The sequence below is a fragment of the Panthera uncia genome, chromosome A2, assembly GCF_023721935.1.
Source record: "Panthera uncia isolate 11264 chromosome A2, Puncia_PCG_1.0, whole genome shotgun sequence".
Classification (NCBI taxonomy): domain Eukaryota; kingdom Metazoa; phylum Chordata; class Mammalia; order Carnivora; family Felidae; genus Panthera; species Panthera uncia.
In genome coordinates, this window is record NC_064816.1 from 24,463,449 (window position 1) to 24,489,469 (window position 26,021).

At 37.5% G+C, this 26,021-nt stretch overlaps 1 protein-coding gene across 2 annotated transcripts in view; it reads right to left on the reverse strand.

Moving 5' to 3' along the window:
- Positions 1-26,021, reverse strand: part of DNAH12 (dynein axonemal heavy chain 12) — a 217,434-nt gene that overhangs the window by 130,737 nt on the left and 60,676 nt on the right. For both annotated transcript variants that reach the window (XM_049640747.1, XM_049640745.1), the window contains 9 exons: positions 24,845-24,997; positions 24,089-24,328; positions 23,502-23,747; positions 22,836-22,955; positions 20,322-20,431; positions 17,414-17,597; positions 17,148-17,288; positions 11,278-11,361; positions 10,587-10,775 (listed from right to left, as the gene is read on the reverse strand). In XM_049640747.1, the coding sequence (XP_049496704.1) occupies positions 10,587-10,775; positions 11,278-11,361; positions 17,148-17,288; positions 17,414-17,597; positions 20,322-20,431; positions 22,836-22,955; positions 23,502-23,747; positions 24,089-24,328; positions 24,845-24,997 (1,467 nt within the window). The remainder of the gene's footprint in view (positions 1-10,586; positions 10,776-11,277; positions 11,362-17,147; positions 17,289-17,413; positions 17,598-20,321; positions 20,432-22,835; positions 22,956-23,501; positions 23,748-24,088; positions 24,329-24,844; positions 24,998-26,021) is intronic.

A 26,021-nucleotide genomic window follows, 5' to 3' on the forward strand; every position in this document is an offset into this window, starting at 1 on the left:
TTCTCAATAGATTCAGAAAGAGCATTTGACAAAGTTTAACATCCATTTCTGATAAAAACTCTCAACAAAATAGATATAAAGGGAAATCTCTGCAATGAAATAGAGGACATTTATGAAAAGCCCACAGTTAAATCATAATCCATGGCATAAAACTGAGAGCTCTTCTGCTAAGATCTGGTGTGAGGCAAGGATGCTCACTCCCACCACTTCTTTTCAACAAGAAGTACTAACTAGAGCAATTAGACAACAAAATAAAGGGCATCCAAATCAGAAAAGAAGTAAAATGATCTCTATTTGCAGATGACATGTCCTTATACATAGAAAACCCTAAAGACCACATACAAAAAATACCTTTTAAAACAAACTAACTCAGTAAAGCTACAGGATGAAAAATCATTTGGGAAAAAAAAATCAGTTGCATTTGTTTATACCACCAATGATCTATCTGGCAAGGAAATCAGGAGAACAATCTGACTTATGATAGCATCACAAAGAATATAATACTTAGGAATAAATTTAACCAGGAACATGAAATATCTGTACATTGAAAACTATAAAACATTAATGAAAGAGATTGAAGAAGACACAAATAAATGGAAAAGTATCCTGTGCTCATAGACTAGAAAAATTGGCATTGTTAAAATGTCCATACTACCTAAAGGGATCTACAGATTCAAAGTAATTCCTATCAAAATTCCAATGGCAGGGGCACCTGGGTGGCTCAGTTGGTTAAGCGTCCAACTTCGGCTCAGGTCATGATCTCGCGGTTCATGAGTTTGAGCCCTGTGATGGGCTCTGTGCTGACAGCTCAAGAGCCTGGAGCCAGCCTCAAATTCTGTGTCTTCTGCTCTTTCGGCCCCTCTCCCCACTTACACTCTGTCTCTCTCAAAAATAAATGAATGCTAAAATTCCTATGGCAAAAATAAAAAAAAAAAATTCTAAAATTTGTGTGGAACCACCAAAGACTCTATCTAAACAGCCAAAATAATATTAAGAAAGAAGAAAAGAGTTGAAAGCATCACAATTCCTGATTTCAAATTATATTACAAAGCTCCAGTGATCAAAACAATATGGTACTGGCATAAAAACAGACATATAAACCAATGGAACAGAATAGCAAATCCAAAATAAATCCAAGCATAGAGTCAACTGATCTTTAACAAGGGCAACAAGAAAACACAATGTGAAAAGGAAAGTCTCTTCAGTAAATGGTGTTGAGTAAAATGGATATCCACATATAAAAGAATGAAACTTTTATTATCTTACACCATACACAAAAATTAACTCAAAAGGGGCTCAAGACTGAAATGTAAAACCTTAAACCATTAAAATCCCAGAAGAAAACATAGGGGGAAAGCTCTTTCTTTTTTTAAGTTTATTTGTGTATTTATTTTGAGAGAGAGAGAGAAAGCACAAGTGGGGAAGGGGCAGAGAGAGGGAGGGAGAGATAGAGAGAATCCCAAGCAGGCTCCACACCACCAGTGCAGAGACCGATGCGGGGCATGAACTCACGAACTGTGAGATCATGACCTGAGCCAAAGTCAGACGCTTAACCTACTGAGCCACCTAGGCACCCTGGAAAAGCTCCTTTTTAAAAAAAAAAAAAAGAAAAAGTATTTCTTTAAATTCACATTAGCATACAATGTAGAATTGGTTTCAGGAGTAGAACGTAGTCATTCCTCACTTACATATAATACACAGTGTTCATCCCAACAAGTGCCCTCCTTAATGCCCATCACCCATCTAGCCCATCCCCCCCCCCACACACACCCTCCAGCAATCTTAAGTTTGTTCTCTGTATTTAACAGCCTCTTATGGTTCGCCTCCCTTTTTTTCCTTCCCTTCCCCTGTGTTCATCTGTTTTGTTTCTTAGACTCCACTTGTCTTCCTCTGATTTATTTCACTTAGCATAATACAACTCTAATTCCATACATGGAATACACATATACACACATATATACATATACATACATACATACGTATACACATATACATATGTATATGTATATATATATATATCATCTTCTTTATCCATTCATCTATCTATGGACACTCGGGCCACTTCTATAATTTGGCGATTGTAGATAATGCTGCTATAAACTTCGGGGTGCATGTAACACTTCAAATTAGTATTTTTGTATCCTTTGGATAAATACTTAGTAGCACAATTGCTGGATTATAGGGTTACTTCTATTTTTTAACTTTTTGAGGAACTTCCATACTGTTTTCCAGAGTGGCTGCACCATTTTGCATTCCTACCAACGGTGCAAGAGGGTTCCCCTTTCTCCATATCCTCATCAACACCTGTTGTTTCTTGTGTTTTGAGTTTATTCTGACAGGTGTGAGGCGATATCTCATTGTAGTTTTGATTTGTATTTCCCTGATGATCAGCAATGTTGAATACCTTTTTATGTGTCTATGAGTCATCTGAATATCTTCTTTGAAAAAGTGTCTATTCATGTCTTCTGCCCATTTCTTTACTGGATTATTTTGTTTTTGGGTGTTGAGTTTGATAAGTTCTTTATAGATTTTGGATAGTAACCCCTTATCTGATATGTCATTTGCAAATATCTTCTCCCATTGTGTCAATTACCTTTTAGTTTTGTTGTTTCCTTTGCTATACAAAAGCTTTTTATCTTGAGTTCTTAGTTCATTTTTGGTTATATTCCCCTTGTCTCCGGAGACATGTCTAGTAAGAGGTTGCTATAGGAAAGGTCGCAAAGAGGCAAAGAGGTTGCTGCCTGTTTTCTACTCTAGGATTTTGATGGTCTCCTGTCTTATGTTTAGGTCTTTCATCCATTTTGAATTTATTTTTGTGTGTGGTGAAAGAAAGTGGTCTAGTTTTATTCTTCTGCATGTTGCTGTTGTCCAGTTTTCCCAGCACTACTTGCTGAAGAGACTGTCTTTTTTCCATTCGATATTCTTTCCTGCTTTGTCAAAGATTAGTTGGCCATTCGTTTGTTGGTCCATTTCTGGGTTCTCTGTTCTGTTCCATTGATCTATGTACCTGCTTTTGTGCCAGTACCAAATTGTCTTGGTGATTACAGCTTTGTAAAACAGCTTAAAGTCCAGAACTGTGATGCCTCCAGCTTTGGTTTTCTTTTTCAACATTATATTGACTAGTCAGGGTCTTTTCTGGTTCCATACAAATTTTAGAATTGTTGGCATTTAGAATGCTGGTGCTATTTTGATAGGGATTGCATTGAATGTGTAGATCGCTTTGGGGAGTATAGACATTTTAACAATATTTGTCTTTAAAGTCTCCTTGACATTGGCCTTGGCAATGATTTTTTTGGATAAGACAAAAGCTCAGGCAACAAAAGCAAAAATAAAGTGGGACTACATCAAACTGAAAGTTTCTGCACGGTAAAGGAAATCATCAACAAAATGAAAAGGCAACCTATAAACTGAGGGGAAATATTTGCAAATTATATATCTGATAAGGGGTTAATATCAAAAATATATAAAAATTCATATAATATAAAAAAAGAACCCAAACAATCTAATTTAAAAATGGGCAAAGGACCTGAATAGACACTTTTCAGAGAAGACATGCCAATGGCTAACCAGGTATATGAGAAGGCACTTGACATCACAAATCATCAGAAAATGCAAATCGAAACCACAGTGAGATATCACCTCACACCTTTTAGGATGAGTAGAAAAATGAAAGGTGACAAGTGTTAGTGAGGATGTGGAAAAAAGAGAACCCTTGTACATTGCCGGTGTGAATGTAAATTGGCACAGTCACTATGGAAAACAGTATGAAAGATCCTCAAAAAACTAAAAATAGAATGTTTAATCTAGCATTCCCTCTTCAGGACATGAAATCAGTACCTTAACTATATATCTGATATTAGTTGGAAGATGGCAGTGTAGGAGGATGTTGGGCTCACCTCGTCCTGCTGATTGCTTAGATTCCACCCACATCTGCCTAAATAACCCAGAAAACCACCAGAAGACTAGCAGAACGGACTCTCCGGAGCCAAGCATGGACAAGAGGCCCAAGAAAGAGGGTAGGAGGGGCGAAGAGGTGGTGCGCACTACATGGACTGGTGCGAGGGAGCTGGGGCTGTGGAGAGGCAACCAGCCTGGCAAGGCAGAGCCCCCGAGTCTGGCTTGAAAAAGTGGAGGGGCCAGACGGAGTGTGTTGTGACAGCCAGCGGGACTTAACATCTGGAATGTTATAAGTCAACAGCTCTGCTCTCAGAGAGCTGGGAGGGCGAGAGGACACCTGGAGGGAGAGTTGTGAACCCCAGAAAACAGAGCTCAGCTTGGCAGGGAATGAAGGTGCTGGCAAGTGCCGTATCCCTCTCTCATCCCCCAGCTCCCCTCACAGAGCTTGCTTGCACTGTGCAAACACCCAATGCTGTGCTTCTGTGGATCCATCCCTCCAACGGGTCTGCCTCCCTCTGGGTGCTGCAGGGCTCCTCCTGCAGGGGACCACTGACAGCAAAGCAAGCTAAGCCTGCCCCTCCCGCCCCTGTGCACCTTGTGGATCCACCCCAGCTAATATACCAGATCCCACTGAAGCAGCACCACAAGCCTGGCAGTGTGCAAGCAGCCCAGACAGGGGTCACACCACTCCACAGTGAGTCCTGCCCCTGGGAAGGGGGAAGATAAGGTACACAACAGTCTGACTGTGGCACCAGTGGTGGGCTGGGGACAGACATCGGGTCTGACTGCGGCCCCACCCACCAACACAAGTTCTCCAGACAGCACAGGGGAAGTGCCCTGCAGTTCCGCGCCACCCCAGGGACTACCCAAAATGACAAAATGGAAGAACTCTCCTCAAAAGAAACTCCAGGAAGTAGCAACAACTAACAAATTGATCAAAAACGATTTAAGCAATATAACAGAACAAGAATTTAGAATAATATTCATAAAATTAATTGCTGGGCTTGAAAAAAGTATAGAGGACATCTAAGAATCTATTGCTACAGAGATCAAGGGACTAAAAAATAGTCATGAGGAACTAAAAAATGCTATAAATGAGGTGCAAAAGAAAATAGAGGCAGCCATAGCACGGATTGAAGAGGCGGAGAAGAGAATAGGTGAATTAGAAGATAAAATTATGGAAAAAGAGGAAGCTGAGAAAAAGAGAGAGAAAAAAATCCAGGAGTACAAGGGGAGAATTAGAGAACTAAGTGATGCAATCAAACGGAAGAATATCCGTATCATAGGAATTCCAGAAGAGGAAGAGAAAGGGAAAGGGGCTGAAGGTGTACTTGAACAAATCATAGCTGAGAAGTTCCCTGATCTGGGGAAGGAAAAAGGCATTGAAATCCAAGAGGCACAGAGAACTCCCTTCAGACGTAATGTGAATCAATCTTCTGCTTGACATATCATAGTGGAACTGGCAAAATACAAGGGTAAAGAGAAAATTCTGAAAGCAGCTACAGATAAACATGCTCTAACTACTCTTATGGGTAGTGGCAGACCTATATACTGAAACTTGGCAGGCCAGAAAGGAATGGCAGGAAATCTTCAATGTGATGAACAGAAAAAATATGCAGCTGAGAATCCTTTATCCAGCAGGTCTGTTATTCAGAATAGAAGGAGAGATAAAGGTGTTCCCAAACAAACAAAAACTGAAGGAATTCATCACCACTAAACCAGCCCTACAAGAACTCCTAAGGGGGATTCTGTGAGGAAAATGTTGCAAGGACCACAAAGTACCAGAACATCACTACAAGCATGAAACCTACAGACATCACAATGACTCTAAACCCATATCTTTCAATAATACCACTGAATGTAAATGGACTAAATGCTCCAACCAAAAGACACAGGGTATCAGAATGGATACAAAAACAAGACCCATCTATTTGCTGTCTACAAGAGACTCATTTTAGGCCTGAGGAAACATTCAGATTGAATGTGAGGGGATGGAGAACTATCTATCATGCTACTGGAAGTCAAAAGAAAGCTGGAGTAGCCATACTTATATCAAACAAACTAGACTTTAAAGGTTGTAACAAGAGATGAAGAAGGGCATTATATAATAATTATAGGGTCTATCCATCAGGAAAAGCTAACAATTACAAATGTCTGTGCACTGTATACAGGAGCCCCCAAATATATAAAACAATTAATCACAAACATAAGCAACCTTATTGATAAGAATGTGGTAATTGCAGGGGACTTTAGTACTCCACTTAAAGCAATGGATAGATCATCTAGACACAGGATCAATAAAGAAACAAGGGCCCTGAATGATACATTGGATCAGATGGACTTGACAGATATATTTAGAACTCTGCATCCCAAAGCAACAGAATATATTTTCTTCTCGAGTGCACATGGAACATTCTCCAAGATAGATCACATACTGGATCACAAAACAGCCCTTCATAAGTATAAAAGAATTGAGATCACACCATGAACACTTTCAGACCACAATGCTATGAAACTTGAAATTAACCACAGGAAAAAGTCTGGAAAACCTCCAAAAGCATGGAGGTTAAAGAACACCCTACTAAAAAGAATGAATGGGTCAACCAGACAATTAGAGAAGAAATTAAAAAATATATGGAAACAAATGAAAATGAAAACAACAATCCAATCACTTTTGGATGCAGCGAAGGCAGTCCTGAGAGGAAAATACATTGCAATCCAGGCCTATCTCAAGAAACAAGAAAAATCCAAATACAAAATCTAACAACACACCTAAAGGAAATAGAAGCAGAACAGCAAAGACACCCCAAACGCAGCAGAAGAAGAGAAATAATAATGATCAGAGCAGAAAAAAACAATATAGAATCTAAAAAAACCTGTAGAGCAGATCAACGAAACCAAGAGTTGGTTTTTTGAAAAAATAAACAAAATTGACAAACCTCTAGCCAGCCTTCTCAAAAAGAAAAGGGAGATGACCCAAATAGATAAAATCATGAATGAAAATGGAATTATTACAACCAATCCCTCAGAAATGCAAGCAATTATCAGGGAATACTATGAAAAATTATATGCCAACAAACTGGACAACCTGGAAGAAATGGACAAATTCCTAAGCACCCACACACTTCCAAAACTCAAACAGGAAGAAATAGAAAACGTGAACAGACCCATAACCAGCAATGAAATTGAATCAGTTATCAAAAATCTCCCAAAAAATAAGAGTCCAGGACCAGATGACTTCCCTGGAGAATTCTACTAGACATTTAAAGCAGAGATAACACCTATCCTTCTCAAGCTGTTCCAAAAAATAGAAAGGGAAGGAAAACTTCCAGACTCATTCTATGAAGCCAGCATTACTTTGATTCCTAAACCAGACAGAGACCCAGCAAAAAAAAAAAAAAAAAAAAAAAGAACTACAGGCCAATATCCCTGATGAATATGGATGCAAAAATTCTCAACAAGATACTAGCAAATCGAATTCAACAGCATATAGAAAGAATTATACACCATGATCAAGTGGGATTCATTCCTGGGCTGCAGGGCTGGTTCAACTTTCGCAAATCAATCAATGTGATAAATCACATTAATAAAAGAAAAGAACCATATGATCCTGTCAAACGATGCAGAAAAAGCATTGACAAAATCCAGCATCCTTTCTTAATAAAAACCCTTGAGAAAGTCGGGATAGAAGGAACATACTTAAACATCATATGAAAAGCCCACAGCTAATATCATCCTCAATGGGGAAAAACTGAGAGCTTTCCCCCTAAGACCAGGAACATGACAGGGATGTCCACTCTCACTGCTGTTGTTTAACATAGTGTTGGAAGTGCTAGCATCAGCAATCAGACAACAAAAGGAAATCAAAGGCATCAAAATTGGCAAAGATGAAGTCAAGCTTTCACTTTTTGCAGATGACATGATACTATACATGGGAACCCCGACAGACTCCACCAAAGTCTGCTAGAACTGCTACATGAATTCAGCAAAGTCACAGGATACAAAATCAATGTACAGAAATCAGCTGCATTCTTATACACTAACAATGAAACAACAGAAAGACAAATAAAGAAACTGATCCCATTCACAATTGCACCAAGAATCATAAAATACCTAGGAATAAACCTAACCAAAGATGTAAAAGATTTGTATGCTGAAAACTATAGAAATCTCTTGAAGGAAATAGAAGAAGATACAAAGAAATGGAAAAACATTCTGTGCTCATAGATTGGAAGAATAAATATTGTTAAAATGTCAATACTACCCAAAGCAATCTACACATTCAATGCAATCCCAACCAAAATTGCACCGACATTGTCCTCAAAGCTAGAACAAGCAATCCTAAAATTTGTATGGAACCACAAAAGACCCCGAATAGCCAAAGTAATTTGGAAGAAGAAGATCAAAGCAGGAGGCATCACAATCCCAGACTTTAGCCTCTACTACAAAGCTGTAATCATCAAGACAGCATGGTATTGGCACAAAAACAGACACATAGACCAATGGAATAGAATAGAAACCCCAGAACTAGACCCACAAAAGTATGGCCAACTAATTTTTGACAAAGCAGGAAAGAATATCCAATGGAAAAAAGACAGTCTTTTTAACAAATGGTGCTGGGAGAACTGGACAGCAACATGCAGAAGGATGAAACTAGACCACTTTCTTACACCATTCACAAAAATAAACTCAAAATGGATAAAGGACCTGAATGTGAGACAGGAAACCATCAAAACCCTAGAGGAGAAAGCAGGAAATAACCTCTCTGACCTCAGCCGCAGCAACTTCTTACTTGACACATCCCCAAAGGCAAGGGAATTAAAAGCAAAAATGAACTATTGGGACCTCATGAAGATAAGAAGCTTCTGCAATGCAAAGGAAACAATCAACAAAACTGAAAGGCAACCAACGGAATGGGAAAAGATATTTGCAAATGACATATTGGACAAAGGGCTAGTATCCAAAATCTATAAAGAACTCACCAAACTCCACACCCAAAAGACAAATAATCCAGTGAAGAAATGGGCAGAAAACATAAATAGACACTTCTCTAAATAAGACATTCAAATGGCCAACAGGCACATGAAAAGATGCTCAATGTTGCTCCTCATCAGGGAAATACAAATCAAAACTGCACTGAGATACCACCTCACACTGGTCAGAGTGGCTAAAATGAACAAATCAGGAGACTATAGATGTAGAGAGGATGCAGAAAAACAGGAACCCTCTTGCACTGTTGGTGGGAATGCAAACTGGTGCAGCCGCTCTGGAAAACAGTGTGGAGGTTCCTCAAGAAATTAAAAATAGATCTACCCTATGACCCAGCAATAGCACTGCTAGGAATTTACCCAAGGGATACAGGAGTGCTGATGCACAGGGGCACTTGGACCCCAATGTTTATAGCAGCACTTTCAACAATATCCAACTTATGGAAAGAGCCTCAATGTCCATCAACTGATGAATAGATAAAGAAATTGTGGCTTATATACATAATGGAATACTACGTGGCAAAGAGAAAGAATGAAATATGGCCTTTTGTAGCAACGTGGATGGAACTGGAGAGTGTTATGTTAAGTGAAATAAGTCATACAGAGAAAGACAGATACCATATGTTTTCACTCTTATGTGGATCCTGAGAAACTTAACAGAAGACCATGGGGGAGGGGAAGGAAAAAAAAAAGTTAGAGAGGGAGGCAGCCAAACCAAAGAGACTCTTAAAAACTGAGAATAAACTGAGGGATGATGGGGGGTGGGAGGGAGGGGAGAGTGGGTGATGGATATTGAGGAGGGCACCTGTTGGGATGAGCACTGGGTGTTGTATGGAAACCAATTTGACAATAAATTTCATATTAAAAATAAATAATAATAAATATTATATTCAAAAATATATATATCTGCACTTCCATGTTCATTGTAGCATTATTCCCAATAGCTAAGATAGGGACACAAACTTAAGTGTTCACTGATGGACAAATAAAGAAATTGCCACATATATATGTGTATGTATATATATATATATATATATATATATATATATATATATATAATAGAATATTAAGACTTAAATTATTAATACTAAATTATAGATATTATTAAGACTTAAAGAGAGATCCTGTTATTTGAAATATGCATCCACTGTAAGACATTATAAGTGAAAAAGTCCAACACAGAAAGGAAAAAGTTGCATGATGTCACTTATATGTACAATCCAAAAGTTGAATACATAGAACAAGTAAAAGGGCAGTTACCAGGGGTGGGGAGGTGGGGGAAATGGGGAGACTTTGGGCAAAGGGTACAAAGTTGCACTTATGTTTAAAATTATAAATTATTAAAAATTTTAAAATAAAACCCAGAGAGATAAACACACACCTGTACAGATATAACTAGGGGAATCTGAATAATATCAGTAGATAATATCATTGTCAATATCCTTGTTGTGATATAATATAGTCTTGCAAAAATGTTACTATTGGGGAAAATTGGGTGAAATGAGCATGAAATCTATTACTTCTTTACAACTGCATGTGAATTACTGACTATCACAATAAATATTCCATTTTAAAAAGTGGATACTAAATGTCAAGGGGAAACTGATTTTGTTTATTTATCCTACTTATTGTGACTTTAGCCTTAGTCAAGTTGAATGAAAACTAAAGAAACTTGAGTGGGTTAGAGAATTACAGTGTTACCTTGCATTTTTTCTTACGAAGTTTTAAAGAGGGCTTTATTAACCAGTCAAAGAGTCCTCTCAGAAGAGCTTGATGATCTGGTTCTTGTAGAGGTCCTTTCAGGGAATTCAACCACGAGGATACAATTGGTTCCCATCCTAACTGTGAGGGTTCCAAATAAATCATGCCACAGCGGCTTACAGTGGCAGGCTAGAGAAAAAAGACAAGTTTTTTTTCCAATGTTGCTTTCATGCCAGTAGTACCTGGCAGTCATTAACTACTTCTTTGAATGACTTATAAGGCCTGTCATGATCTAGCACCTGTCTTCCTCTACAGCCTCCCAGATGTGTCATGGCTTCAGAACTTTACATATCATGTTGTCATGATTTGGAATGCCCAGCCCCAACTAATCTCCCTAGAGAAGTGTTACCCTTCAAAGCCAGATCAAATACTCAGACATTTTCCATGGTCCTCCTCTACCCATTCGCCTCTTGGGTACCCACCCCCTCCATATTCTTGGAGCACTTACATGTAGCAGTATAGTGGGATTATTTATTAGCATACTTCTCATCCTTCCTAAATAAGCATAAGCTATATCTTATTCATCTTAGTATTTCTGGTGCCTAACTAGTCTTCTGACACATAATAAAAAATACTTATTGACCAAATGAACAAATAAACAATCTACTGTTATGTTAAAACATGAACTTACTGAGGCCTGGGAAAGGTCCATTGCTTCAAAGATGAGGCTCATTTGAGGGGACATCTGAATGATTTCTCCACTCATAAGGCAAAGCTAAAGGCAATTATATTTCAAACATTTATTTTTTAAAAAACTCAAACTTCTCAAATAAAAATATATTGTAGGTATAAGATAATGTATATCCTGTGATGTAAGCATTACATAAAAGCCAGAAAATTGTAAGCTAGATCTAGCTCGGTCAATTACTTACTAGGTAAGCAAATACGTAACATCTCTGACTCTCAGCCTCTTCATCTATAAACTCAGTTAATTTCTCTCCCATAGAGTTAGGCGGGAGGAGAACTACATGACATACTGCAAAAATCCTATACAAATCTCAGTCCTTGCTATTAATAAAATTACATCGGTCAGGCACCTGGGTAGCTTAGTCATTCAAACATCTGACTTTGGCTCAGATCATGATTTCACGGTTCTTGAGTTTGAGCTCCACAAGGGGGTCTCAGTTGTCAGAGCAAAGCCCCCTTTGGATCCTCTGTACCCCTCTCTCTCTGCCCCTCCCCCAATCACACTCTCTCAAAACTAAATAAACATTTAAAAACATTACATGGGTTGCTGGAGGGGAGTTGGGTGGGAGGGATAGGCTAAATGGGTGATGGGCCTTAAAGAGGGCACTCATTGGAATGAGCACTTGGTGTAATATGTAAGTGATGAATCACTGGGTTCTACTCCTGAAACCAATAGTACGCTATATATTAACTAACATGAATTTAAATATATATAGTTTTAATCTTTTTTAATGTTTGTTTTTTTTTGAAAGAGCGAGACAAAGCATGAGCAGGGGAGGGGCAGAGAGAGAGGGAGATACAGAATCCAAAGCAGGCTCTAGGCTCTGAGCTGTCAGCACAGAGCCCAATGCGAGGCTTAAACCTATGAACTGCAAGATCGTGACCTGAGCTGAAGTCGGATGCTTAACCAACTGAGCCACCCAGCCTCCCCTAAATAAATAATTTTTTAAAAATTACATGAAATACTCCTGACTTTATAAAGTTGTCAAAAGGTCTCTTTGTTAATAAAAAAAAAAAGAGAAAAATTGAAAATAAAGAATAATATGGACACTAATATACCCATCTCCTGTACTTAACCAACATTAAGATTTTCCCACATTTGCTTCCTTTTATAAAGAAGTATTTTTAAGAGGCACCTGGCTGCCTCAGTTGGTAGAGCATGCGACTCTTGATCTTGGGGTTGTGAGTTCAAGCCTCATGTTGGGTGCAGAAATTACTTTAAAAAAAAGGGGGGGGGCATCTAGGTGGCTCAGTCGGTTGAGCATCCAACTTCGGCTTAGGTAATAATGTCATAGTTCATGAGTTCAAGCCCCGCATTGGGCTCTGTGCTGACAGCTCAGAACCTGGAGCCTGCTTTGGATTCTGTGTCTCCCTCTCTCTGCCCCTTCCCCACTCATGCTCTGTCTCTCTCTGTCTCTCAAAGATGAATAAACGTTTAAAAAAAATTAAAAAAAGGATACTGAGGAATAAAACAGTATTTTATTTATTTATTTAATATATGAAATTTATTGTCAAATTGGTTTCCATACAACACCCAGTGCTCATCCCAAAAGGTGCCCTCCTCAATACCCATCACCCACCCTGCCCTCCCTCCCACCCCCATCAACCCTCAGTTTGTTCTCAGTTTTTAACAGTCTCTTATGCTTTGGCTCTCTCCCACTCTAACCTCTTTTTTTTTTTTTTTTCCTTCCCCGCCCCCATGGGTTTCTGTTACGTTTCTCAGGATCCACATAAGAGTGAAAACATATGGTATCTGTCTTTCTCTGTATGGCTTATTTCACTTAGCATCACACTCTCCAGTTCCATCCACGTTGCTACAAAAGGCCATATTTCATTCTTTCTCATTGCCACGTAGTATTCCATTGTGTATATAAACCACAATTTCTTTATCCATTCATCAGTTGATGGACATTTAGGCTCTTTCCATAATTTGGCTATTGTTGAGAGTGCTGCTATAAACATTGGGGTACAAGTGCCCCTATGCATCAGTACTCCTGTATCCCTTGGATAAATTCCTAGCAGTGCTATTGCTGGGTCATAGGGTAGGTCTATTTTTAATTTTCTGAGGAACCTCCACACTGCTTTCCAGAGCGGCTGCACTAATTTGCATTCCCACCAACAGTGCAAGAGGGTTCCCGTTTCTCCACATCCTCTCCAGCATCTATAGTCTCCTGATTTGTAAAACAGTATTTTAAAGAGCATTATGCCCACCACGGCATTTCACATCCAAATATGTCAATATGCAGCTCTAAAAAATAAGGAGTTTTCAGGGCACCTGGTGTCTCAGTCGGTTAAATGTCCAACTCTTGGTTTCTGCTCAGGTCATGATCTCATGGTTTGTGAGATAGAGCCATGCATCAGACTCTCCACCAACAGTGCAGAGCACTTGCTTGGGATTCTCTCTCTCCTTCTCTCTCTCTGCCCCTCCCCCACTCACTCTGTCTCTCTCTCTCCAAATAAATAAATAAACTTAAAAAAAAAATAAACTGTTTTCTATATTACCTCAGTAACATTATCACACCTAACAAAATTACCAATAAGTCCTTAATATGATCTAATACTCAGCCAGTACTCAAATTTCCTCAATGACAACAGGAATATCTTTTCAACTGATTTACTCAAACCCAAATTCAATCAAGGACCATGCACTGCATTTAATATGCGGATATAGATCACTTTTAATCTAAAACATTCCTCTTTGAGAGAGAGGCAAACCAAGAAACAGACTCTTAACTATAGAGGACAAACAGAGGGTAACCAGAGGGGAAGTGGGTGGTAGGGATGGATGAAATAGGTGATAGGGATTAAGGAGTCCACTTATGATGAGCACCTGGTGAGGTATGGAAGTGCTGAATCACTATATTGTACACCTGAAACTAATATTACACTGTATGCTAACTAGAATTTAAATAAAAACTTAAAAAATAAAATAAAATGTTCCTCTGCAATCAAATATGTAAAAAATCTCAATTTGTCAACTGCTTCCTTTCTGCCCAATTCCTTTCTTGTTCATTATTATTAAAGCCATCTCATCTTCTCAATTTCCTTGGCATCTACCTTTGGAATTATCATTAACTTTTAATAATTTTAATAATATTAATTGTTGATATCCCAATTTCATTTCTACATTGTTTTTTTTTCAATTCTTCCTCTTCATTTATTTTTCCGGGTTTCTTCTCTACAACCATCACTCTAGTCCCAGTTTTGCCCCTATCTAGTTAAATGTCAACAATGTGGCATTTAGCATTCCTGGACCTCTGTAAAATAAATGGATGGCCTAGAGCTGGATTGTCTGATAAGCTAGCCCAGTATTCATATGTGCCTATTTGTACTTTTTACTAATTAAATCTAATTTAACTAATTAAATAACTTCATCTTAAGTAGTTAAAATTAAATAAGATTTAAAGTCAGTTCTTCAATTGCACTAGCCAAATTTCAAATGCTCAATAACCACATTTGACTAGTATCTACCTTCCTGGACAATGCAGACATTTCCATTATTGCAGGAAGTTGTTTTGGACAGTGCTGGCCTATAAAACTTTTAATTTCCTACCATATTATTTCAGCAAACATCCTCCTATTTACTTCTTATTTGGGAGATGGAGTCAGCTTCTTCCTCACTCCCCCATAGTGTTTCCTAAATACTCTACCCCACCCTTTCCACCTTCTGCTCCTTTGACAACCCATGCTCCCTGCTGTCACTCACCAGCACCTCAGCATTCCCATCGTTAGCTAAAGCCTTTGATACATGGCTCAATTTTTTTCACTCTGGCCTGATCCACTGTTTGTGAGGGGGGGGGGGGCATCTCAATATGGCAGCCCCTCAGATCCTTGACTACCCTATCTTCACTTAGGTTTTTCCTACTGCACTCCAGCCATCCAGTTTATACACCTGGGACCTTCTCTCCTGGAACACTACACAATTCTGAAATACTAAATTCAAGCTTCCCAGTCTCTGCCTCCAGTCTCCGATGCATCCAGTGCTCTCACTCATTGACTACTCATCTACCCAATCATCTACTCCACTTACTCTCCACTTTCATATCCCTGCTGTTTTCACTTCCGTCATTGTTAAGCAGCTTCCTTCCATGGCCTAGCTCTTCTAGAACTCTCATACCAGTATCTTCAAAGTCTTTCTGTACTTCCAGTCCAGCAGCATAATCTACACTCACATCCAAGCTGCTTAGACTGATAGGGAAAATCTCACAAAGGCAGACCTTGGCACTACTACTACTACTAGTCCTCAGACAGGCTTCTGTGCTTTCCTAGCAATTATCTTTCCCATTTTCCACAATGGCTAATTTAAATCTTCCTCCTTTTCTCCTCCACTGTACAAAGAACTAGGGTCTACCACTTCACAAAGAAAAGATAAATCATCAAAAGGATTTGCTTTCAGATTTCCACTATCAAATTCATACATCCACCTATATCTATACCTATCCTTTTCCTACTTTCCTTTCATCCAATATGAGACAATCCTCCCACCTGGCTCTGAATTCGACTTTGATTAGCCCCTCTCCTCTTCTGAATCATTATTACTTCTTAGCTCAATCAATGTAACTGAAAGAAGGAATTTGAATAAATGACCAACCACCTACGAAAATGTGCTGGTGTATTTGAATGCTAATTAAATTAATTTGCTTACTTAGTAGTGTGGTTATTTCATGTAAGTATGAAAATAAGTTGTGATATATGCAGTGGAATACCAATACAGATATAAAAAGAATAAATAAGTAAAATGGAAGTACAACACCATGAATATCACAGATGCCACAGTGACCACAAGAAGGAAAATACTCAGGAGTATGATTCCATATACATGAAGTTCAAGAACCAGCAAAACTAATTTATCACAGTAGAAGAAAGAATAGCAATTGCCCCAGTGGGGAGGGTATACTGATTCAGAAGGAATCAGTGAGTGTAGCTTGTACAGTGAAAGAAATTTTATGCATCTTTATTTAAATGATGGCTATGTGAATGCACAAGTTTAAAAAAAAAATCGCAGAATCTAAACTTAAAATTAGTCACATTTTATAATTTACATATGGTCTCTCATAGAAGACTTCTATTTTCTAGTTCTTTTGTATATTTCACAGCTTCTAAGGTAATGCAACACATACAAGTACTGAAGCATTCAATGTTTTCTTTTTTTTTTTAATGTTTATTTATTTTTTAGAGAGAGAGAGCACGTGCGCAAGAGAGAGGAAGAGAGAGACAGAGAGAGGGAGAGAGAAAATCTGAAGCAGGTTCCAGGCTCTAGATGTCAGCACAGAGAGCCTGATGCAGGGCTTGAACCAATGAACTGAGAGATCATGACCTGAGCTGAAGTGGGAAGCTTAACTGACTGAGCCACCCAGGTGCCCCGCATTCAATGTTTTCAAAATGGAATAAGGCCCTTTTATTTTCTCCTAAAATATTAAAGTTCTATAAGAAACCATAAGACAGGAGTCACTTAACAACTTAACACCTACTACAATACCACACCTTCCTGTTAACACAACGGTTTTAATATACTTTTATTCTATAAATAAAAGTAAGCAGAGAATTTATTATAGCATAGTTTTCATTTAAAAGATAATCTATAAACTTACTACACTTGCTGCACCCTTTGCTTTAAATATATAGTCCTAGTCAATTCGTTGTTGAACACATAACATCGCTTAAGCATATTTACATGTATTTTGTTTTATAACTGGCAAAAAAAAATCATTTTACGTTAAATCTACCATTTTAACCCTTCTTAAGTTTACAGCTCAGTAGTGTTTGGTATATTCATATTGTGTATCAGTTTTGCTTTTAATCAGGAGGATTTACCTTTTTATTATCATCCAATACTGTGTTCATGCTCTCTATCCACAAAGTGTCAATGGGACCATCGAATACAACCCATTTCCGGTCAGGTGTTTCTGATAAGGCAAATTCTCTAAAAGTGTTGGCCACAATACCATCAGTCCACTGGGCAAGAAAAAGAGAGTTGGGAAGCTTTCTTTATAAGACTATAAAGTGATCATATAAAAACATTTCAAATTTCGTGGTTTAAAGCACGCTGTCAATAAGAGAATATTTATACTGTAGATTACCTCATGAGACACTGGGTCAAACTGTCCAAAAAGTTGACCCATAGTAATGGATTTGGGGTTTACAGTCCTATAAATAACCTTTTCTTCCTCTCCATAGCCACGTTCATTCATAAGAGTTAGAGTATCAGCCAGCATATGCAGAACTTTTGTCTTAGCAGCAAAAGGCTCTCCTACCAACATAAAACTACAAAGGAAAAGAATTATACAATATGATTCTAAAAAAATAATGGTAAATTATTTTCCTGTTTTACTGGTATTTATAATTTTTGAAATTCTATTAATTTTTCTCAGACACGAGAATACATTTAACTTCTGAACTGGTTGATTTCTAAGATTCTCTTCATTAATACCACTACCTACAAAAGAGAATAAAAAAATGTCCAAATGAAAATGAAAACTTAATTATGCACTCTTAAAATTAAAAAAATAAAGTAAAATAAAGACTTTCAGCCTCCCAAGAAGATAAATGGGAAAGATTGCCCTTCCTGAAGTCTTTACTTACTATGGTAATTACTTTTTGCTCTTTGCCAAATACTTCTGAATCTCCTCTCTCCCAGCACATAGTAGGATTCCTCGCCCTCTTGTTGAAATACTAGGTGACTAATGAGTACCAAGTGGAAACACGGGTGTTACTTCCTAGCAGGGTATAGATCATTGCCTGCAACGGAGCCTACAGAGCTCTCTTCTTACAGGGCTTTTCCCTCTAGCACAGCTGTGACCATCATGTTGAGATGGTGGATGCTCCAATAGCCTGGGACCCTGAGTAATTATGATGAGCAGATACTTCCTGTTAACCTGGAGTGGACACAGCATGAATGGGAAATAAACCTTTGTTTGTTTGTTTGTTTGTTTGTTTGTTTGTTTGTTTTTTAAGTCACTAAGATTTGGGTTTTAGTGACTGATCGTTTCTAAAGAATAATCTAGCCCATCCTTACTGGAGAGAAATTAGTTCCCAGAAGGGGGTAAAGTATTCTTAAGACTTAAATATGTGGTAATGACTTAGAGGCCAGGTTTTTGGTGGCAAATTAACCATTATTACAGGCTAAAAAAAGATTGGCAATTAATGTTATGCAATGATGAAACATTTGGCAAATTTGTTCATTGAGATAACTTGGAATACAGATAATATACATAATGAAATTGTCATTTTAGGAAAAAGGGTAGTAAACAGATGATTATTAATATATGATGGCAGCTGATGGCTGCATTTAACAAAGAACTACAGGAGAGAAATGAGCCCAGAAAAAAATAGCCAGTTTGAAAGTTGGAATGAAAGAACAGAGGGAGTCCAGAAATTCAGGAACCTATAAGCAACTTATTCTTATTCCCAACTGGTAAATAAAGATAATTTGAGAAAGCCTTTGAACAACAAAAATCTACTCAGCCTGGCAACAAGGATCACATTAAGGGTAGGGCCATTGTATCACTTTATTAAAATCTATGAAAGATTAATATAGTTTCCAGTAATCATTTCAGGAGGATAAAATAATTCAGGAAAAATAGATTAAGTTTGTGGCCTTCCCAATTAAGCCTGATCAATTCAACGATACTGCAAGGAAATTTATAAAGGTATGACTTAGTAAGGACTGTAGTTGTAGCTACTGGCACATAGAGCTGCCTGGAATCAAATAAGTTTACCAAGTTTTTGAGGGAGTTTACTGACAAACCATGAGTCTAGACTAAAACATGTGAATGTTCAAGACTTAAAAATGATCCTCACGTATTAGATGCATAAGGGTTGATTGTATTAGTTCCTGTATTTTTTTTTTTAGTTTTTCAATTCCATCTATTTTTGTCTACATTTGAAAATTTACACAATGTGAAGCTGTTTAATTTTTTTTATCCTGCCTTTAAAAAAAATCATAACTTTCGAGACCTCAACTTTCTATAGGCAGGAAGAAGGCTAAAAACATTTCTCAGCTCCCAAAGACATATTCTCTATTGTCTACTTTACATGTGACTTTACAGGGAAAAAAATGAAGATGGAAAGCTCTCTCAAGAAAGTTGAACCAAGGTCCACAGAGAACAATTAACAGGAAAGACCCTTCCAGGGAGCAAAACCATGCAAAAGCAGATCCAGGTTTTAGGGGATCTAAAGTTTATACAGTTAGTGGAGTGGGCTCTCCAAGGAAAAAATTATATATGTAACTACTGATGCAAAATGTCCACAGCCACTTTAATGACACCCTATATAATAAAGCATGTATATCAAATGATTATGACTCCTTGGAAAGCCCTCTACAAGTGAAAGAACCTGAGGTTTAAATGATCAGTTTCGTAGTCAATGTATCTCTGGAACTGGGGCTCCTCACATGCCCAGCTGGGTTTCAGGACTGCTACCCACAATTACTGAACTGTCTCCAGTTCTTCAACTTCTGGCTGGTAGTGTTTGCTCCAATAACCTGTTCTGGGAAGCCCACTATTATAATGAAGACTGGTGTGTGGAGGGCAGATAACTTGTCTTTCTACTTTGTAGGTCTTTGGATCATGAGGAACAACTTCCAAATCTGATATAGAAACCATCGTGCATCACCTAGAGAGCCTGAACTTCGAGTATGGTTCATTGACTAGAACTTTTAAGTTGTATTCCTGGGAAGGGAAGAGTGTGTTTTATGTGCACAAAGGAGAGTAAATAACACATTTGATGACCAAAAGGGCAAATTGTGGTGGTCATTAGTGCTACATCACTGAATGAGGACACTTTACCAATCCATGTTGTATGGGCAGCATGAGACAGAAATAAACCTTTGTTTTTAAGCCACTGGGATGGGAAATGGAGGATGGGGCTCTTTGTCTCTTAGCCTACCTGAGTAGCTGAATCTTTTAGTTAACAAATTGTAGTTGTTTTAATAGTTTAATTTGAAAACAGCATCTAACCATGGCAGACAATGATAATCTATAATCTTACCCATGTCTAACAATCATCATTTCATATGTCTGAATCATTTTTTCAAGAAAAAATTTAACTGGCTGAAGATTATGTACTTTGCAGGCTTCATGAGCACATTCCAAAAATTCCTAAAATAAAAGAAAAATGGAATGAATTCTTATAAAATGGTATTACAAATGATATCCATGTCTTATAAATGTAGACTTTTCATTTTAAAATAAAAAATTGTATCTTTTTATATTGATAAATTATTTCTTAAAGTTTTATTTTTAAAGCTGAATGTTTTAATTAAAAGGAAGAACAAATAGAATTAAATTACTTTAAAAATATTATTATTCCCTATTATAAGTTAATGATCATAGCACCATAACATTGGGTGCAGGCTGCATGGAAACAAATCCTTTTATTTTTATTTTTAAAAACTTTTAGTGTTCATTTATTTTTGAGAGAGACAGAGCGTGAGCAGGGGAAGGGAAGAGAGAGAGGGAGAAACAGAATCTGAAGCAGGCTCCAGGTTCCAAGCTGTCAGCACAGAGTGCGTTGTGGGGCTTGAACTTGCAGACCGCAAGATCATGACCTGAGCCAAGTGACATTTTTCTAGATATGTCTGAGGCAAGGGCAATAAAAGCAAAAATAAACTATTGGGAAATCTTCAAAATAAAAAGCACAACAGAGGAAACAATCAACAAAACCAAAAGGCAACCTACTGAATGGGAGGAGATATTTGCAAATGACATATTTGATAAAGGATTAGTATCCAAAATATATAAAGCAACTACAAAACTCAACACCCAAAACACAAATAATCCAGTGAAGAAATGGGCAGAAGACATGAATAGACATTTCTCCAAAGAAGACATCCAGATGGCCAACAGACACATGAAAAGATGCTCAACATCACTCATCAGGGAAATACAAATCAAAACTACAGTGAGATATCACCTCAGACCTGTTGGAATGACTAAAATCAAAAACAGAAGAAACAACAAGTTTTGGCGAAGATGTGGAGAAAAGGAACCGTCTTGTATTGTTGGTGGGAATGCAAACTGGTGCAGCCGCTCTGGAAAACACTATGGAGTTTCCACAAAAAGTTAAAAATTGAGTTACCCTATAATCTAGCAATTGCACTTTGGGGTATTTACTCAAAGAATACAAAAACATTAACTCAAAGGGATATATGCACCCCTATTTTTATTGCAGTATTAATGACAGCCAAATTATGGAAGCAGCCCAAATGTCCACAGATAGAGGAATGGATAAAGGTGTGGTATATACACAAAATGGAATATTACTCAGCCATAAAAAGGAATGAAATCTTGCCATTTGCAACAACATGGATGGAGCTAGAGAGTATAATGCTAAGTGAAATAAATCAGTCAGAGAAAGCCAAATAATACTTTATGATTGTACTCATATGTGGAAGTTAAGAAATAAATGAACAAGGGCAAAGAGAGAGAAAGAGAGAGAAAAAACAAACAAGAAACAGACTCTAGACAACAAATGAAAAGTTACCAGAAGGGAGGTTGGTGAAATAGGTGATGGGGGTTAAAGAGTACGCTTATCATGATGGGCACTGAGTGATATGTAGAACCGTTGAATCACTATATTGTACACTAATATTATACTATAAGCTAACCATTCTGGAATTAAAAAACTTAATTAAAAATTTGTATCTTGACTTTCCATAATAATAGCTATTAAATAGCAGACACTTATGTGTATACATATGTATATATATGCACATTATAATGTCTATAATTTAGAAGAAATTGGAAATACACATGGTTTGTTTCCTTTAATTTTTTTTTTTAACATTTACTTATTTTTGAGAGACAGAGAGAAGCAGAGCATGAGCAGGGGAGGGGGAGACAGAGAGAGACACAGAATCCGAAGGAGGCTCCAGGCTCTGAGCTGTTTGTTAGCACAGAGCCCGACGTGGGGCCCAAACCCACGAACCGCAAGACCATGACTTGAGCCGAAGTCAGACGCTCAACCCACTGAGCCACCCAGGAGCCCCCACTTTAAAAATAAAAAAAGTCAGGGGGCACCTGACTGTCTCAGTCAGTGGAGCATGCAACTCTTGATCTCAGGGTTGTGAGTGTGAGCCCCATGTGGCAGGCAGACATTACTTAAAAATAAAATCTTAAAAAAAAAAAAATGTCAGCCTATTACTTAAATTTGAAAAATCCTTATGTTAACTACAGGATGTTTTGCCACTTGCAGTTTCCCATCTTTTCTACCTGCCAAAGTACACAATAGCATTATAGTATACATTGTAGACTTACTATAAATCACAAGATAGGAAATCAAAGAGTACTCCTTCTCTTAGAACATTATCTTTGATCTGAATCTTGTTGACATTGGTATCATACAACAGAAGACACTAAATTTTATCATTCTCATTGATGAAAGTGGCCAAAGTAGGGGTATATCCTCCAAATAGAATAATTTCACTTATTTGAAACTTTGGAAATGACTGAGTGATCAGATAAATTTATTTGCAAAATAAGTCATTCTCACAGGTTTACTTACATGATAGTCAGCTTCAGGAAGTTTAATACCGGGAAACAGATCACTAGTTATTCCATTAAATAAGGGGACATCATGTGATAGAAACTTCGGTTCATTTACATCCTTAATTGATCGAAGAAGCTAAAATCATCCAAATAGTGCAATAGAAGTTAATTGTCCTTATTCCTCACCCTCCCCACCACCAAAAGTCAAAGTTCCTTTCACATTCATCTATGGAATCCTCCTACTAAAACACCAACTTTATATTCATATAAAGTATAATGAATAACATAACCCCAAACTATTATTTCAACCTCACATAAAAAGGCTTAAAGCAGGGGCACCTGGGTAGCTCAGTCGGTTAAGCGTCCAACTTTGGCTCAGGTCATGATCTCACGGTCCATGAGTTCGAGCCCGCGTTGGGCTCTGTGCTGACAGCTCAGAGCCTGGAGCCTGTTTCAGATTGTGTCTCCCTCTCTCTCTGACCCTCCCCCGTTCATGCTCTGTCTCTCTCTGTCTCAAAAATAAATAAATATTTTTTTAAAAAATTTAAAAAAAAAGCTCAAAGCAACAACTTTCTTATTTGCCTATTTATAGCTCCAGATCAACCTTCCTAAAATCAAAACAAAACAAAACAAAAAAAGATCTTCTACTGAAGCTTTCACGGTGTATATATTTAATACTTACAAGTATATCTTCATTTTCATTTGGAAATTTTAGTTTAAGGTTTCCAGCAGCCACTAAAACCGCTTTTACTGCTCGCATTCCATAGTCGTAATGAAACTGTGAGGAGAGCTGCTCTGAGCAAAGCCTGTAGGTCATTACGATCTTCACGGACAGAGGTTTTGCATTCAAAAATCCATAGGAGTAGAGGGAGATTTCTGCTATGAGGGCATAGTTTGGAACCATCATAGCCACTGTTCTAAAAAGAACCTGAAGTATATAATGAACGAAATATATTATTTTTTAAAGGAAACCATTTTTTTTAAAAGATGAGCACAAGCACCCCAACAGAATGCAGTGAGATTCACATTTATTCCCCCAATGCAGCAAGATTTCACTATCTCTGTGTTTTTTTTTCTCAGCAGTGTTCTAATGGTTTCACATACTTTAATATGTGTTAGACACCCAAAAAATGTTTTTAGAGGTTTACCTTACAGCTATTGTAAGAGGCAAAGGGGAGATTTACAAATATATGTGGGAAAATCACACCATTTTGAGTGGATTATGCTGTTATTTTTGATTAACAAATTTATATTCTTATAAAATATTACCTTAAGATTGTCTGGCAATTCAGAACGTCCTGCATAGCCAGGATTCATCGTGATAGCTACAAAACAGTTTGGATTGAGCTTAAGTTCTGTCCCTTCAAAAATAAACACATCCAGTTTCTGTTGAATGGCTCTCTGAATGCAAAGGATCTGTTGAGCTACCACTGACAACACTTCCAACTCAATTCGATTAAATTCATCAAAGCAAGCCCAAGCACCAGAAGAAGCCAATCCTTTAAAAAACTAAGGACAAGGAAAAAGGAGATGAGTTTTCATATGACGGGGCATCATCTGTTAAACAAATATTTAATCTTTTAAGTCAAAACTGAAAATGAAGACTAATAATCCCTTCAGATAAAAAGAATGTCTTATAGAGGGCAGAGGGGTTTGTGGGAGGGGCGATGGGCTAAATGGGTAAGGGACTTTAAGGAAGACACTTCAGATGAGCACTGGGTGTTATACATAGAGGATGAATCACTGGAATCTACTCCTGAATTCATTGTTGCGCTATATGGTAACTTGGATGTAAATTTAAAAATTAATTAACTAATTAATTTTTAAAATTTACTGGTCACAATTTTTATTTTTCTAAAAATAAATAAATAAATAAATAAAACCCTTAAAAAAAAAAAAAGGATGTGTTTACCTCTATAACTGAAGTTCAAGCAATGCATAAACCATATTCACATAATGTTTAAATGTTCAGTTTATCCAGTTGGACATAGCTATAGATTTGTAACATTTAATATGAAACTTTACCTTTCCCATGGCTAGATAATCTAGCCCATCTGAACAGTTGAACACCACACATTGGACAGCAAGAGCTTTAGCCAAGTCCTTGGTAGTTTCAGTTTTTCCTGTGCCTGCTGGCCCCTCTGGAGCTCCTCCAAGGTTTAAATAGAAGGCACCTATCTGAAAAGAAACATACATTTTCAAAGAAATCCTTGCATAACTGGACAAAAAAAAATAACTATATAATAGACGATTGCTTAGAAAATGGATTGAGTCTTATTTGTGTAGCTTCAAAGAGGCACTAATACAATCATACTGTTCAGTTAATTTTTACTATGCAATTTTTCAGCTGCATGAGGAAAAAGCAGTTCCAGAAAAAGTAAAAATGTATCAAAATCTCCTTGTATTATAGTGTGTCATGGGTATTCCATTTGCCTTTAAAAACAAAAAGAATCTAGCCTTGAGGTATTAACATTTGGTCAGAAAGGTTTAACTAGAGACTGTTGTGGAGATCATTAATAACAATCTCCATGGCTAGCTGCCAAAAGTCAACACCTGAAAATGAGTGTTGTAAATGGGAGCCCATCAATTGGAAGGGACACAATACCTATCATATATCTTTGTCTATAATTCACCCTGGCTATGGCATTTCACTCTTGGTATGTTCTCCATTTTCTCCATTCCTACAACACTGTTTTGTACTTCTCTTACCAGTAGGATCACTGTCTACCTTGCCTTACATTAATTTTGTACATTGTTTTTTTTCTCCCAGTTAGTCTTTAAGCCCCTTAAGAACAATATCAGCAGTAACTGAATTCTTCCTGAATTCTTCCCCAAAAGGACTAGAACAATGGTTGGAAATTTTTAGAAGCATGTAAATTATAGTCAACTCCAACTATGGGGTTTATTTCAAGAAAACTAGTATAAGAGTTTGTAAAATTTAACTCCTTTAAAAAAAATAGGGTTAAAGGACTAAAGTTGTACATATGAGGAGGTAAGGGATATGTGGGAACTCTCTGTACTTTCTTTTGCTGTACTAATTTTGCTATGAAACTGAAACTTCTCTAAAAAGAAAGATCTATTAAAAAATAATTTAAGGGGCTCCTGGGTATCTCGGTTGGTTAAGCATCTGACTTTGGCTCAGGTCTCTCAGTCCATGAGTTCAAGCCCGACATCGGGCTCTGTGTTGATAGCTCACAGCCTG